This window comes from Cucurbita pepo, chromosome LG07, assembly GCF_002806865.2.
Source record: "Cucurbita pepo subsp. pepo cultivar mu-cu-16 chromosome LG07, ASM280686v2, whole genome shotgun sequence".
Classification (NCBI taxonomy): domain Eukaryota; kingdom Viridiplantae; phylum Streptophyta; class Magnoliopsida; order Cucurbitales; family Cucurbitaceae; genus Cucurbita; species Cucurbita pepo.
This window is the reverse complement of record NC_036644.1, coordinates 1373185-1391103: the sequence shown is the minus strand read 5'-3', so window position 1 is coordinate 1391103 and position 17919 is coordinate 1373185. Positions and strand designations below refer to the sequence as shown.

Below are 17919 nucleotides of genomic sequence, written 5' to 3'. Positions count from 1 at the left end.
TCCTCTTCGGGCTTTCCCTTTCGGGCTTCCCCTCAAGGCTTTAAAACACGTCTGCTAGGGGAAGGTTTCCACACCCTTATAAATGGTGGTTTGTTCTCCTCCCCAATCAATGTGGGACATCACAATCCACCCCCCCTTCAGGGCCTAGCGTCCTCGCTGTCACTCTTTCCTTCGTCCAATCGATGTGGGACCGCCCCCAAATCCATCCCCCCTTTGAGGCCCAGCGTCCTTACTGGCACACTGCCTCGTGTCTACCCCCCTTCGGAGAACAGCGAGAAGGTTGACACATCGTCCAGTGTCTGACTCTGATACCATTTGTAACAACCCAGATCCACCGCTAGTAGATATTGTTCTCTTTGAGCTTTCCCTTTCGGGCTTCTCTTCAAGGCTTTAAAACATGTCTGCTAGGGGAAGGTTTCCACACTCTTATAAATGGTGGTTTGTTCTCCTCCCCCAACTAATGTGAGACATCACACGAGTTCTTTTAGCAGGTTTTATTTTCACTCACATATTTCTTAGAAAAATCGTATTATTGCTGCAAATGTCATTCGTTCACACTGGTTCAGCTAAACTAAGCAAGAGATTCTTACAAACCGACCCTAGCTACCATTACCATATAAATATAATTTTTAGATGACGATAAGCTAACACGAACATTATTCAACTTTACTAAATGCGTTGGATGAGGACTATACATATTAGGGTTTTGGCTGACAATTTAATCAAATCATAAAGACCAAGTAAACTAGGGCGAAATTCTCTAGGAAAAAAATAACATTAAAGAAATGTACAGTCAGCATTTGTCTTTATTCAAAAAAAGATGTGAGAGAAATGATTAAGAAGGCATTGAAAGCGACTGTCGGCAACTCCATAGCCTGACACGTGTCCCGACAACAACTACTTAATTGGTGCTGTGTCAAATTTCCTGTGGGGCCCTTTTTATTTATTTATTTATTTATTTTGCATGGCCGGATCAAACTACGTCAATTTTCCAGCTCATTTTCTTTACCATAATCTTTAAATCTATTTTTAATTTTTTTTGTTCAAAATTTAGACAAGAATTCAAATATTTTATTAAAAATAATCAAACATATAACATAAATTTTAAAATAAATGGAAATTCTAAATATTTGTAATTTGACGTAAAATTTAAACGTCGTGAGAGACGCAATGGGTAAAATTGTGTTTATATCCCTCAACGACGTAAAATTTTAAAACTATATTTACTTTAATTTTGGACGTTGAACCATGAAGAAAGAAATACATGTCAATTACCACTGGATTATGCTCACTTTTAACTCGATGTTTTATTTTCAATTAGGTTTTTTTACCTCAACGAGTGAAAAAGTTTCATATCGGAAGAGGGTAAAACTCAAACCCGAGTACTACATTGATTAAGGGACATCTAGCTAAAATTTAGCTCTTACGACATTTTAACCTCGATTCAAATTTCGAGTATGATATCATCTAGAACCTAACCTAAATAAAATATTAGAAACTAAATGATGTCCCAAATAAAACCCAATATTTCATCACGTGCTCAAATTGCCAAAAACAATTAACAAAGATTCTTGGTCGTAATTGTGACGATAATTGTGTACTTTTGTCCATTATTTTAATTTTATAATATGATTTATGAACTACATAAATATAGTTAATAGCTGTTACAACAATAACTGTCATATTCCCATTTTAAAATACCTGTCATATAGTTACATTATTAAGATATTATATATTTTAAGCATAAGGTCTTGAGATTTTTGTTTAGGTTCTAAACAATTATTTTAAGCATTGTCTTGTTTTTTCCCCTCTAGGTGGGATGTGGTTCGAGGACGATCAAGATGGAAGTCAGAGGCCATGTAACGCTCGAGTAAATGAGAGGTATATGAATGAATTGAAACTATACTCGAATAAGAGCGATCATGATGATATGATGGTTAAGAAGTGTTTAAAAAAACGTTAGTTGCTACATATACTAACAATGTGTTATTATTCAGTAGCTTAATCATAAGAACTCTAAACTTAAGCGTGTTTGACTGAAAGTCAAGGTCATCATTTGTCAATTCTAGATTCTAAATGTGAGATCCCACCTCAATTGGAAACCTCTCCATAATAAACGTAGTTTAAAACCTTGAGGGAAAGCCCAGAAGGGAAAGTCCGAAAAGACAATATATACAAACGGTGGGGTTGAGCTGTTACAAATGGTATCAGAGCTAGACATCGGGCGATGTGTCAATGAGGACGTTAGTCCCCAAGGGGGTAGATTGTGAGATCCCACCACGATTGGAAAGCTCTCCCTAATAAGCGTAGTTTAAAACCTTGAGGGAAAACCCAGAAGGGAAAACCCAAAAAGAACAATATACGGTGGGGTTGAGCTGTTACAAATGGTATCAGAGCCAGACATCAAGTGGTGTGTCAGTGAGGTCATTAGTCCCCAAGGGGGTAGATTGTGAGATCCCACATCGATTGGAAGTCTCTCTCTAATATACGTGTTTTTTTGAGAGGAAGCTCATAAGAGAAAATCCAAAGAGGACAATATCTGCTCGTGGTGGACTTATGCTGTAACACTGAATTCTAGTATGAATTCCAGGCACTGAGCGTTACATTTTTTTTTTCAATTTTAACTTATATTACCCGTCATATCATTACCCAATTTCCCATCGGTCTCTAGTGCTTGTCGATAAAAGTAATCAAGATCTTACACGAATCAAAACGATAGTCATAGCTCGAAGAAAAACGAGAGAAAGTAGGGATTAAAAAAGAAAGTAGCCACCATGAACTTGAAATTTGATAATGATTTAACATAATAAACTTGTCATTAATTATGATTCTCCATGAATTATTGTTTTGGAAATAAATATTCATTATCATAATAAAGAAGAAGAATAAAGTGGAAAGGGCTCAAATATTTCAGTGAATATGAATTATTATTAATTAATGCCTTATTAATGGTGGGTGTTACGTTGTTCATGATGTCATTAGATGCAAGAAATTAAATATTTTGGATTATTTATTTTTAAAATAAATTATATATATATTTTTTAAAATGAATAAAAGAACATTCTTTCCACTTACTAATAGTGGCACTTAATATGTCTAATCTACCAACTTTTTTTTGGAATAAATAAAATATTTCACCCTAAGTAATAAAATATAACTAACTTTGAGATAGACTTAGTGTAAAGATGGTTGTAGGTTTTAAAATATGCTCGGTTGGGTCGGTAAATTCAAAAGAGAGTCTCGTAAAGGGTTGTACATAGGTTAGGTTAGGTTAGGTCGATAGAAAATTCTGGACCAGCCCAAAATTTTGAGCTAGTTGGACTGATCACCCGAATGACTTGAATAGGGTTCACAACCCAGCTCAACCCTGTAGTTTTGAGTTGGGTTGGGTTGGATTCTACTTGTCTATCCACAGTATATGTTACATCAAACATTGTCTATCCACAGTATGTGTTACATCAAACATTCATAAGTCACAATAGATCACTAACATCTGTTACAAACGTCAAATATTCTTAATTTTCATAATAATCTTAAAAGTATTGTAGGGTTAGATTGTGAACTCTATTTTTAAAATGGACCGAAACTAATTTCGACGGTCTGAATTTTTCAGGTATAATCTCATACCTCTCTTATGAGAAACGAACACAAAAAAACATTATATCACAAAGCTATGAAATTTAATGAAAGATATTATAGCCACATATAGAAATCGTTAAAAAAAAAAAAAAAAGCATCTAGCTAAGTCAAAACCTACTATTTAAAATAAAATAAAAAAATCCGATCAAGATTCTAAACATAAATTTGATTCCGTAATCGTTCTTTAACATATATTAATCGATACACTAAGCTTCTTTTATTTCAAAATCGTAAAGTCAAGTCTACGTTTTAAAATCTTTAAACTTTATACAAATTTTTAATGTCCCACTTGTTACATTAATTTAAACCATATAAATTCATATCTTTTACCAAAAACATATTCTTAAAAAACATGTAAGCTTACACTACACAAGTTGGAGCTGAAGTATGAATTTGTCGGCCTTTTTGAGTATCAAACATTGATGTCTTTAATGTTTGAATAACAAAACCTCAATTATTAGAAAGATTGGTTTTTTTTTCAAAGGGAGTAAAGAAAAAAAGAGACAAAATGACAAAAAAAAANAAGTGAATAATGATGCATTTTTGGAATATCATTATCATTATCATTATATTATCACTATTGTCGAGAAAAAGGTCGTGTCCTAAAAACATGCATGGATGGATTGATTGATTGTTACCGTGTTGCTTTCCTTCCTATTTTCAACCATTTCTATGTGTATTTTAATATAAGATTATTCGTGGTTGGTTGCTTCGATTATATAATCATATACTAGTTTGATCGTGGCGTTTAAAGTTCTTTTTTGGGTTCAACCAATGTGGGTTGAGATTTCGAATCTTTGATAACAACGTGGAGACTTAAGCTGCTGAGTTATACTCGTGTTGGCTATCGAGTTTATTATACTGCATTCGTGACGTTCGAGTAGATGAGAAGTACATGAATGAACTGAGACTAAAGGTAGGATAGTTGAGAAAGACTTAGAATAATTGAAGCAATTCTATGTTGGTTGGCGTTCGAGTAATTTTTGTAGGAAGCATGTAAGTAAGGATAAAACATGCTAAAATGATCTATATTGGTTTGTGGGAGACAGTCTTGTATGGTGGTGATGTCGTGGGTGAATGACGGAGGTATCATGTGTTGAATCCAGATTCAAAACCCTAGTTTAAATCCTGGGTATCGATCGTTACAATATCTAAGGTCAATTACTCTTAGAAGCAGTTCAAGACAAACAAATAACATGGTTATATCGTATATAACAGCTCAAGTCCACTGTTAGCAAATATTGTCATCTTTAGGTTTTCCCTTATGGGTTTTCCTTTAAAGTTTTAAAACATGTATGCTAAGGAGATGTTTCCACACCCTTATAAGGAATGCTTCGTTTTCCTCTCTAACCGACGTGGGATCTCACAACTCACTCCCCTTCGAGACCCCAACGTTCTCGCTCGCACTCGTTTCTCCTCTCCAGTCGATATGGGATCTCACAATCAACCCCCTTGTGGGCCCAGCGTCCTCGCTAACACTCATTTCTCTCTCCGATCTATGTTGGGACAATCATATGCTATAAGACCCCGTGTCGATTAAGTGGGTAAGGGCCTTGGTTAATGGATTAATTAGTCCAACAATTGGATCCTATTTACCATCTCATTTAAACTAAACATTGGGCCCATTTATATACATTAAAATCCAATCATTTTTGCCTCTATAATATATACCCTAAATATATATATATATATATATTATAGCACTATCTGTTGCCATTCGTACCCTGCAAATATTAATAATTATAATATTGACCCATAAAAAATTATTGTTCAAAAGGTACACGTCTGTTTTGGGGTTGAAAAAAAGTAAACAAAATAAATAGGGGTGAAAATGAAAGGTCCTATAAGTTTTGTTTTTGCAAGAAGTTTTCGAAATAAATTTAAAAAATGAGGTTGCAAAAACATTTTCGTGTAGGGTCGGAGAAAGGAAATCTTCAAATCGGATTGCCCTTAGTCCTGATGGAGGCTTGTTGACGTGCCATCATTTACGAAAGCGTTTGCTGCCCTTAATTTTGATGGAGGCTTGTTAATGTGCCACTGTTTACGAAAGCGTTTGCTGCCCTTAATTTTGATGGAGGCTTGTTAATGTGCCACTGTTTACGAAAGCGTTTGCTGCCCTTAGTTTTGATGGAGGCTTGTTAACGTGGCCATCGTTTACGAAAGTGTTCAAGCAAGACATGACTCGGTAGAATAAGTATTCATGAATTTACCATCCAATAATTATGTTAAATTTAGACCGTAAATATTATTTTTAAATTTTTTACCTAGAAAATGGGCCATTGAATATTTATTTTTCAAATGTGTTATTAAAAAAAAAAAATTCAGAAAGTTGGAGAAAATTGGAAATAAGACAAAAAAAAAAATATATATATATATATTAAAAATCCAATAAAATTTTATTTCCACCTTTTGACTTCAAAGTTTAAGGCACCCCCCAACTTGTAGGACACTGGCTGGGCTAAGGACAGGTGGCCCTACAAAGGGTCCCACCAAGTCCATTTCTGGACCAACCAAAATCGGCCACGTTGGTTGGAGAATAAAATAATCATATTTTAGTGAGAGCGACGTCTCCACTTTCCTCAGGGATTTGTCCGTACTCTATTTGGCCCATACTCCAAATCTAATCTCATTTTTTTCTATTAATAAAAAAATGACAAAATATATTTTTTTTGGTCATTTTTATTTTATTTTATTTTTATTAATATACCCTTTAATTTTAAAGTGCACGAAGCATTTTCATGTCGGCGATTCAGCCGGTTACACGTCCGATAATGTTTGCAATCAATTTTCATTTAAAAATTAAAACTTTAATGATGTCATAAGTGATTACGGTAATATTTTTTTAGTTAAAGGAACGATGGAAACCATTTTAATTTTTTAGAGTTAAAAAATTAGAAATGAAACCTAATTAAAATATAATCTAAAATTATAAGAGTATTTTATATATAATATATATATATTTTAATCATGGTCATTGAGGTCACCGGCTGCTCGTTGGCAGCAACACTATTTGAGTATGAGCGGGTACCATTCTGTCATCGATCACTGCGAAAAAGGGGCCGAAAAAAACGGTCGATCACGTAGTTAACCAGTATTTACAGTAATTTAATATAAAAGAGTCTTTTCATTAGTTTAAACTTTTAAAAAGAAAAAAAAGGAAAAAAGTAAATAAAAATGAGACTTTTTTTTGATGCGTGGAGAGAGGTGATTGGTCGGTGATAAGTTTATACGTCAACGACAGGTACACGAGGTGTCTTGTTGAAAGGCACGTGCTTGCCCCACTTTTTTTCCAAAATATCTTTTCATTACCATTTTAATTTAAATTATTATATTATTATTTAATTAATTTTTTTACCTCTAGAGATGTTTACTTAGTGGAGACGAATAAGTCTATTTTATTCCGGTTTCTACCATTTATTCCAATTTCCATTCTCGTAAAAAAAATTCATTTACCTTCACAAGGATTAGAAGTCGGGATTTACGGCATAATTGACCGAAACCATACAGATTTTGCTACGTAAAATTATGTAATTTATCGGGTAGATTCGGTTTTAGCTTATTTTCGTGCATAGATCAATTTAAGATAAAGTTTTTAAAATTCTTTTTGGTTCGTGATTGTCTTACCAAATTGAGCTATACTTTGGTCGGTCCGACACATTTATTATAATTATAACAATTATTGTTATTATTATTGAGACAACTTGAATGCATGGGCCCTAAATGATGGGCTGACCTACCAGCCCATTTTAGATTTGGGTCCTAAATGATGGGCTGACCTACAAGCCCATTTTTTGATTTAGGCCCTAAATGATGGCTGACCTACAAGCCCATTTTAGATTTGGGCCCTAAATGATGGGCTGACCTACAAGCCCATTTCAGATTTTCCATTTATATTTTTTTTTTCGTGGAAATTAAAATATTAAAAGTATATGTGGAGGTTAGTAATGCCGTCAAATGTTGTTTTTTTTTTACGACGTTTTAAAAACAATTATCAAATGCATCGAAAATTACGTCAATAAAGAAAATTGCTTATTTATAAGGGTACAAAAGTAAATTCTCAACGAGCCGGATTTTTATTTATTTAGAAATTAAATTAAATAAAACACTTAAAATATGTATTTTCAATTAATGTCATTACAAAGCATAAAACAATATTTCCAATAATTACTTTATTATTAATTAATTAAACAAGAATATTCCCAAAATCAAAGTTGGAAATTGGAAGCAATTACATGGATTCATTAGGGAATTTAATATATTAAATAATTGCAATGGACCACGTAAAAAATATATTTAAAATATTTATTTTATATAAAAATGTGTCTGATTTTATGCATTAGGGAATTTTGGGAGGAAGAGACCAGAATCTAACAATTCTAGGTCGATCCTAACCAGATCTTAGAAGGATCGTGTAACAGCTCAACCCCATTGTTAGTAAATATTATCCGTTTTGACCCGTTACGTATCTTCTTCGACTTCATGGTTTTAAAACACGTCTATTAGGGAGAGGTTTCCACCCCCTTATAAGCAATGCTTCGTTCACACTGGGATACCGCTCGGTGTCTGACTTTGATATCAACCTCACGATTCTAAAACATGTATGTTAGAGAGAGATTTCGATACCCTATTGACCTAAAAAGATCATCTTTTGCCCATTAGGTCAATCCTTTAAAGAGTCGGCCAAAAGGTTTAAGTGGCTGACCCCTAAAAAAAAGGCTAAATAACGAACCCCTTTAGGAGTCGGCCAAGGCCTCACTTGGTCGACCGACCCCTTGAAGCTTCGACCTCGGGCCTTGGTCAATTTAAAACGAAGCATTCCGAGCTGTGATTAAGGAAATTAATTAATATAGTTGTTAGTTATTGTGGGGTATTGTTAATTTTGTCTGCCACATATAAAAACAAGAGAATTGGGAATGATTTTTGTGGGAATCTAAGAGAGCATTGAAGAGACAATAGCAAATATAAAGGTCTTACTTTACTTGATGCCCATACAACTACTCCAAAATCAATTATTATTTAATTTTCTACCTCTATTCATCCATTAATTTAAGTACGGGTCGGGTTCGAACAAGAATTTGATATAACTATTACTTCTACGAGTGAAAACCTTCGCATATCCGTTAGACGGACACCCAACATAGAATTATTCCAAATTATTTCTCTCGTTCAGATGTGATTTCGATTCATTTACACTAATATTATATCTTTTTGTAAGCTTGCTGGTTAGGACGTGCTTTTCTTGTATATCACCCCTTTAGGGTTTAGAGTACGAGAAAGAATTAACTTTCTCCAAATTGAAGAACGACCCTTTTAGGGTTTCGTTGATTTCTTTTTAAATTAGATAAAAAAAAATACAAAACCGAGATATATTAAAATTGCACGAACTAGAGGCACATGAGGTCAACCAGGCAAGTTTGTGTTTCGACTCGTACTTGCTTCTTCTTCTCATTTGTTAGTTCGGTGGTTCAACTCTGTATTATATTACCTTTTTACCTTAGTTAACCCTCACGTTTATGGGTCAATTCAGCCAAAATTACACCGTTAGATACATCAAATTAGCTAGAAAATGTCCCATCTGGGTCATCATTATTCTCAAGCATTTGGTGATACAAAATCAGCTGTCACCTGTGACTAAATTTCAATGGACATTTCTAGAAATTAAGCATATATTTCCATCATAATCATTATACCTAATAAAAAACATATAAAATAATATAATTCATGTGGGTCTTATTCCATATTTTTTTAAATTAAAATTTAAAATTTACACTTTTACGAGCTTCCCCTCAAACTTTAAAACACGTATACTAGAGGAAGGTTTCCACACTCTTATAAATGTTGGTTTGTTTAATGTGGGACATCACAATCCACCCCCCTCTGGGGCCCAGCATCCTTACTGGCACACCGCCTCGTGTCTACCCCCTTCAGGGAACAGCAAGAAGGCTGACACATCATCCAATGTCTGGCTATGATACCATTTGTAACGACCCAGATCCACCACTATTAGATATTGTTCTCTCTGGGCTTCCCCTCAAGGCTTTAAAACGTGTCTGTTAGAGGAAAGTTTCCACACCCTGATAAATGGTGGTTTGTTCTCCTCCTCAACCAATGTGGGACATCACATAAAATAATTCATGTTTTTTCATGCATTTGCAATGTTTTATTTTATTTTATTTTATTTGTGTATATAAATGTATGTATACGTCAAAAATACAATTACAATGTAAATTTGGATCTTGCATTAAATTAATAAACATATATATAATAAAGTTTAAAATGTTATTTTATATGTGGTGTGACATTTTTTGGACCGTTTCTTATTATTCAACATTTATAACCTTTTTATTATTTCTTTGGGCTCTCCATAACCACCAAAAATGGAATAAAATAATTTTTTAAAAATATTAATATAAAATAAATAATAAATGAAGAATGTCATACGTGTTTATAAATTTAATTTTTAAATTTTGGAAGGGAATATTATGTATAATATTTTTTTAATATAATGTTTTAAAATTTAATTCCTCATTATTTTCCCTATAAATAACTCTCCTTTTAATTCATTGTCTCCTCACTCTCTTTCAAATCATAAAAGAAATTCTCTCATGGCTTCCATGGCTGCCGGCAGCTGCATGTCTTCCTTTAACTTCAAATCCATCCACCCTCCAAAACGCACCGTTTTCAACTTCACCATTAGAAGTATAGCCACCCCGATCCGTCCTCCATCTGTCGGTGTTCCATTGCCCGAGATCGACACTCCTGCCCACCCGAGTCATGTTGCGTGGACTAGCGTGCAACAAGAACGATGGGAAGGAGAACTCTCCGTTCAAGGCGAATTGCCTCGCTGGCTGGTTCGTTTTGTTATTATTAATGTCTTAACCGTCGAGTTATGTTCAGGTTTGATCTTAGATTAAAAAAAATTGTCTTGAGTGTCTCGTGGATATGATCGCTTATTGTTACGTGTTAGGATTTTGATATCTCATTCAAACTTTGAATTAATTAATCGTAAGTATTGTGTTTACGTGCTTAATCTTCCAATAATTAATATTGATACTTTCGAAGTTATTTTGATAATTTTTTTAATTTGATGTATGACTCATACAGAATGGGACGTACCTGAGAAATGGACCTGGAATATGGCATATTGGCGATTATGACTTTCGGCATCTCTTTGATGGCTATGCAACGATCGTTAAACTACAATTTGATGATGGTCGACTAATTGCAGGGCATCGCCAGATCGAATCAGATGCGTATAAAGCTGCCATGAAGAATCAAAAGATTTGTTATCGTGAATTCTCTGAAGTTCCCAAGGCTAATAACTTTCTTGCCTATGTTGGGGAGCTTGCAAGTCTTTTCTCTGGTGCATCATTGACCGATAATGCGAACACTGGGGTTGTGAAGCTTGGCGATGGTCGAGTCATTTGCCTTACAGAAACTCAAAAGGGGTCAATAATGATCAACCCTACCACGTTAGAGACTGTGGGGAAGTTTGAGTATAGCGATTCACTTGGCGGTCTAATTCACTCGGCTCATCCAATTGTTACAGATTCTGAATTCCTTACATTGTTGCCAGATCTTTTGAACCCGGGTTATTTGGTGGTTCGTATGGAACCGGGCTCAAATGAGCGTAAGGTTATCGGTCGGGTTAACTGCAAGGGCGGACCAGCCCCGGGTTGGGTCCACTCGTTTCCGGTTACGGAGAATTACGTGGTGGTGCCGGAGATGCCGTTGAGATATTGCGCTCAAAACTTGTTGAGGGCGGAGCCAACGCCGTTGTACAAGTTTGAGTGGCGGCCTGAGTCCAAAGCCTATGTGCATGTGATGTGCAAAGCTAGTGGAAAAATTGTAAGTTTTTTTTTTTCTATCCGTCTTGATGTCAAATTTAATACAAGTTTCTATAATGTTTTCAATGAAATCCAGGTAGCATCTGTTGAAGTACCATTATACATTACGTTTCATTTCATAAATGCATACGAGGAGAGGGACGAAAAGGGAAGGATTACGGCCGTGATAGCTGATTGTTGTGAACATAATGCTAACCCGCTAATCTTGGACCGACTTCGGCTTCATAATTTGCGTCGATTCACTCCCAACGATGCCCTTCCCGATGCTAGGTTTGTTTAATCTCCCTCTAATCTTAAAGTGTTTGGAATTGGGGAGAGTGGCCCAAGGGAGTGTACTTGAGAATGTGTTTAGGTATGCATGTAAAGAGGGGCATCAGTTTTTGTAGCCTAGGTCCACCGCTAGTAGATATTGTTCATATTTGGATTTTCCCTTTTGGGCTACCCTCAACGTGTCTGCTAGGGAGAAGCTTCCACACCCTTATAAACAATGTTTTATTCTCCTCCCCAACCGATATGGATCTCACAATCCACCCCACTTTGGGGCCAACGTCCTCACTGACACTCGTTTCATTCTCCAATCGATGTGTGACCCCCCCAATCCACCTCCTTCGGGATCCAGCATCCTTGCTAGCACACCACCTCGTGTCCACCCCTTCGGGGCTCAGCCTCCCCGTTGCCACATCGCCTGGTGTCTGACTCGATATTGTCCTCTTTCGGGCTTCCTCTCAAGGTTTTTTAAAACACGTCTGCTAGGAAGAGATTTCCACACTTTTATAAAGAATGTTTCATTCTCTTCTGCAACCGATGTGAGATCTCACATTTCTACCACCCAAATTGTTGACTTGTTCGGAGAGAGTTGACTACCCTGTTCATCTTGTTTTGCTTTTGCTGTCTGATTTAGTTCCATAGAGCTTTGATTTGTTTTGTGGGGTGGACGATTCAAAGGTTTGGCTGTGCTCTGCTCAGATTGGCACGTCAAATCACGACAAATAACGCTTAAATTCACAGAAAGAAATGGAATTGTGCAGGCTGGGAAGGTTCAGAATACCACTGGATGGGAGTGGATATGGGGAGCTGGAGGCAGCATTGGACCCAGAAGAACATGGCAGAGGGTTGGACATGTGCAGCTTCAACCCTGCTTACTTGGGCAAGAAATATGGATATGCTTATGCCTGTGGAGCCCAAAGACCCTGCAATTTCCCCAACACCCTCACTAAGGCAACACTTTCATAACCATTTTCCCAATCTGAGCTTACTTTTGTTCTTCTTCCTCAATTCACTTTTGCCCTTCATTCATTTCAGATTGATTTGGTGAAGAAGACAGCAAAGAATTGGCACGAGACGGGCGCTATACCTTCCGAGCCCTTCTTCGTGGCTCGACCTGGTGCAACAGAAGAAGATGATGGTGAGTAGCTATATCATCCCTAAGCAAACAAAGCGAATAAACGTACAACCCGAAAGTTCTCGTGTAATCGTCTTTGATTCAAACTAACGTAAGGCTTTGGTTGAACTGAAATGTGTTTATTTTGGATGCAGGGGTGGTGATCTCTATGGTCAGTGGGGAAGATGGAGAAGGGTATGCTTTGCTACTAGATGGATCCACATTTGAAGAGATAGCCAGAGCAAAATTTCCCTATGGTCTTCCTTATGGCCTACATGGTTGCTGGATCCCCAAGAATTAGGATCACTTCAATATCAAGTGTACCTTATTAAATTCAATGGTATCAGAAAACAAATATACACATTATAGGCAGCAAAAAGAGTAAAAAATATGTACATGTGGCAACTAACCGTGCAGCCACATGTCATCGTTCTCAAGTGTGTAGGACTGCAGCAGGAAAAGATTGTAGGTTCCTCGTACAAAATGTCGGCCCCTTTTCCTCATGTAATTCATCAGCTTCTCTTTTACTTGGCCCTGTGAAATTAATACATGCAGCTTTTCTTTCTACACTGAATGATCTAGATCATTCAACCTTATATACTTTACCGACAGGGGTAGAAGGGGTAGAAGGATCCGAAAGGAGTCAGGCTCAGATGGTATCACCCCTACACTTAGGACGTTGTCTGGGTCAAGAGAGATAGGTAACTTTCAAGAATATGACAAGATAATCTTAATAATGGCATGATTTTCTTACGACTATAATAAAGAATCCACCGAAACTTCAAATCTTTCCCGTACTTTACTTTTTGATGTTCTACAATTTCACTTTTGAGTTGATCTACCAATTTATAATATTTAATATTTAATGTAACCGCCCAAGCCTACTGCTAGTAGATATTGTCTCTTTAGACTTTCCCTTTTGGCCTTCCCCTCAAGGTTTTTAAAACGCATCTGCTAGGGAGAGGTTTCCACGCCCTTGTAAAAAATGTTTTGTTCTCCTCCCGAACCGATGTGAGATCTCACAATCCACCCCCCTTCGAGGTCCAACGTCCTTGCTAGCACTCGTTACCTTCTCCAATCGATGTAGGACTGGTCCACCCCCTTCGGGGCCCAACGTCCTTATTGGCACACCGCCTCGTGTCCACCCCCCCTTCGGGCCTCAGCGTCCTCGTTGGCACATTGCCCAGTGTTTGACTCTGGTACCATTTATAACAGCTCAAGCCCACCACTATCAGATATTGTCTTTTTTGGGTTTTTCCTTTAGTCTTCTCCTCAAGGTTTTTAAAACACATCTGCTAGGAAGTGGTTTCCACACCCTTATAAAGAATGTTTCGTTCTCCTCTCCAACCGACGTGGGATCTCACATTTAATTTAACCAGAGGTGCTTAAAAGTAACAGGGAACCGGAACAGAAACAGAGCCTTTCTCAAAATAGGAAACAGAATCAATATTGCTGAGCAATATAAGAATAAAGCAGAATTCTCAGATATTATTCCTAAAAACAGATTCCAAAAGCAAAGTCATGTGGTCTAAAGATTTGCCCACTTGTGCCTCGTTATTAGTGCAATCAATTGTGAATCTCATACAATGATTGAATTTGGAAAAGAATAATTCTGACATGAATTAATTCAAGGTCAAGAATCTTAGAGGACAAATGGGGAACACATCTATTTTTCAAATATATATTTAATGCAACTTCGCCACCATGGATTGGCCAAAATAGTAAAAGAGACCCCGTTTAATTCCTGGGGATCATATAAAATATCATACAACTTTTCTTATATCAAATGATGGGAGTGCCCGACTTGTTCATACACTCAATGATGATGCATAGCCATGATTATCAACCGCTTGGAGCTAGACCATTTTCCAATAGAATCAAGAAGCAATCCTTGGATTATACTTGCTAACAGAAGAATCTCCATTCTTCACCAGCCCCCAAAAAGACAAAGAAAAGGGGAAAAGATAAATTTTGAGTGATCGACATTGTAGCCACTCTTGTATGAGTATTGTTCTACAATAAGGAAAAGTAAAGGGAAAACCAAGCCTCAAAACAGAGTAAAGACTGTTCTAGCCCTTACAAACTTAAAATCTCTCATCTGAGCGAAGATCATCAGTTTTTGAGGTGACCAAACCACATTAAGATCACAACGAAAAATCAAATATATAGTAGAAACCCGAACTTTTGAGTTGGTCCAAAAAATTTCCTCAACCCGATCTATGTACACTCCTAATTTTTTAGACTAAGGTTAGGCCTTCCGAGTTTGAGCCTTCGAGGGCATATTTTAAGGGGGGAAAAACAGATGACGTTTCTTTATAGACTCTAAGTTGAAGAAGCAACAATTTTATATATGTTGACCTATCAGAGTGGATGAAGTCCATTTTCATGGTGTTACTTTCAAAGTTTAAGAGAGGAAGTATGTCTTTTTGTAGGCAACATTTTTCTCTTCTTTTGAATAAAGATGGTCGGCACAGGATTATCTTTCTTGTCTGTAGATATTGTTCTCTAGGTTGGTTGCCAAACTAGCCTTGCTCATGAGGAAAATTGTAATCACCCAAGTCCATCGTTAGTAGATATTGTGAGATCCTACATCGATTGGAGAGGGAAACGAGTGCCAGCGAGGACGCTGGGCCAGAAGGGGGGTGGATTGTGAGATCCCATATCGGTTGGATAGGGAAAGAAGCACTCTTTTATAAGGGTGTGCAAACCTCTCTCCAACAGACGCATTTTAAAATTATGAGGCTGACAGTGATACGTAATGAGCCAATAGTCGATGTATAGTAATTATTCATCTAATCTTTGTTTTCGAAAGTAGACTTAACCATTGAACTCTTTTGATCTTCCCCACGATTGATGTTTCAACACCACTACTTCCCTTTCCATAACTTTTCAAGATCTATCAGAACAGAGAAAGATGAACCAAAATGTTAGCTGTCTTCCTGTACATCCTGCCACAGAAAAATGATGTTTGATTTGAGTCTATCATACCCTAGTGAGGATCTAAGAGTTAGCACACAATCAAGAGGATGTCTGCCCTGACATAAGCCATAGAAGGATATCCAATATAGAACTTAACTCAGAAATGTTTTCTGTGAACAATTACTCTCCATTGCAACGTTTATCGTTAAGACTTCTATAGTTTATAAATCCACCACCGCTAATAGATATTATCTTATTTGGACTTTTTCTTTCAGGTTTTCCGTCAAAGTTTTAAAACGTATCTTCTGAGCGGCATGATTCTAGAAACAAGATAGTATTTTAAGTCTAAGGCTCGTTAATATAAATACAACTATATTGCATAACATAAACTCATACAATATTGCAAACATATCACATGGTATTAATTCAATCAGCATACTGCAATCAACGACATATTTTTAATTTAACATATACAATATCATAGCATATTCAGTAATATCACATAAAAGTAAAGTGCATGCGATTTAAGTACGTTTCTTTTTCTTATCTTACGCAAGGCATACCAGTGACTGATATCGACGGTAGGACCATAGAACGTGTCAAGCCTACATCATAGGCTAGTCTACAAGATGTATAACCTAAAGCTATGTACCAACTATAACGATCCTAGATTTCAGCTACCTAAAGTTGCTACCATCATCTTAGACTAAGCTCGTATGCAGAATACAACTCTTAAAATATCATCTCTAAAATCATAATTTCAACATAAACCTAACGTCGTCATTGAAAACACTGTCATGGTCTAACGTGTTTGAAAACATAATTCATAAATAAAATATAAAAAAAAACGACAATAATAGATAACTCAAAACATGAAATGCATAACAACCTATTCTAACCTAAGTTTAGGAATTAAATATGCTACTAGCCTATGCACGTGTGTCTTACAGTTGTCAGCCATACATAGACACCTTGCCTTTACCTGACAAATGATGTAGCAGCACTTGCTGATTATTCTTCGAAATACTCCCACAGAGTGCTAAGGCATCCTCAAAACTGATTTGAAAGCCATCACCAAACATTCATCAAGAACTGCTAAGGGAATAATTCTGCAAATTAAGCTAGTAATGCGATGAAAATCATTCGCAAAAGAAGAAACGACGGCTACTTACGCAGAAACAGCCTCCTTGCCGATCCTAGAACAAAGCTTTGCCTTCATTGCATCATGATCTCCCTACATATGCGCCTTCCCGCCACCAATTTTGCAAGAACCCTGCCCGTCCATATCCTTCGCACTTGAATTCCGCGACATTTTAGCTTACTTTCAAAAGTCCACAAAGCTAAACTCGATGCTTCCGCGTTCAATGATGAACACAATCCATTCCCCAAATTCCCCAAAAACTTCAGGAATCAGTTCGGAAGGCCACATAGTCTGATTCGAAATGTGCATATATATATATATATATATATATAGAGAGAGAGAGAGAGAGAGAGAGAGAGAGAGATGGAGGAGATGGGGGCAGTTGGGGGGCGATGAGACATGGCGGCCTCTCCCTCTGCAGCCTAAGCCTGTACAACACGAACATAACCACAAACGATATGTAGTTCATCAAAACGACATGTCGGTTGAACCATTCATTTTGGGCCTCGCCTTTTTCATCTTCTGGGCCTGGATCATTAGTATCAGCATTTAGTGGGCCATTTAGCCCAATGCCTTTTTTAATTAAGTATTAGGGCGTTAATTTAAAGCACTTAATTAATGATAATTATGGTTGCTTGATTTGCCGACAAACCAGCCCAACTGTCACCTTTGTCCTCCCCTTTATAAACCTTGTACCTCAAACTTTTAAATTATTTTACCTTTTAACCATACTCTTAAATTTAACATTAAAAATTAAAAAATAAATACGGAAAATATATTACTGTACGTAAAAAAATACGCATAAATCTGAGTTATTATGATTGAACCACAAAAAATGCTAATGCACATTGTTGGTATATATAGTAATTTTTATTTCCATTAAGCATTTTTTAACTGTTTTATTTTTACGCTCTCATTTGAATGTGGTATCGATTCACACATTTGTCTTTATTGTTATTCAATTTCATTTTTTTAAATAAAATTCATAATAT

General features: G+C 36.4%; 1 protein-coding gene across 1 annotated transcript; it reads left to right on the top strand.

The window, feature by feature from the left end:
- Positions 1-10244: 10244 nt before the first annotated feature.
- LOC111799272 (carotenoid cleavage dioxygenase 8 homolog B, chloroplastic) lies at positions 10245-13190 on the top strand. Its single transcript, XM_023682749.1, has 6 exons — positions 10245-10499; positions 10744-11487; positions 11563-11756; positions 12515-12704; positions 12789-12891; positions 13023-13190. The coding sequence occupies exons 1-6, from the start codon at positions 10245-10247 to the stop codon at positions 13166-13168; spliced, it is 1632 nt and encodes a 543-aa protein (XP_023538517.1). The 3' UTR covers positions 13169-13190.
- Positions 13191-17919: the final 4729 nt, after the last annotated feature.

Excerpts from the sequence above, each read along its gene's own strand:
- LOC111799272 (XM_023682749.1), top strand. The coding sequence starts at position 10,245 with ATGGCTTCCATGGCTGCCGGCAGCTGCATGTCTTCCTTTAACTTCAAA. Across the intron at positions 11,488-11,562 it reads GCAAAGCTAGTGGAAAAATT|GTAGCATCTGTTGAAGTACC; the intron begins GTAAGTTTTTTT and ends AATGAAATCCAG. Across the intron at positions 11,757-12,514 it reads GATGCCCTTCCCGATGCTAG|GCTGGGAAGGTTCAGAATAC; the intron begins GTTTGTTTAATC and ends GGAATTGTGCAG.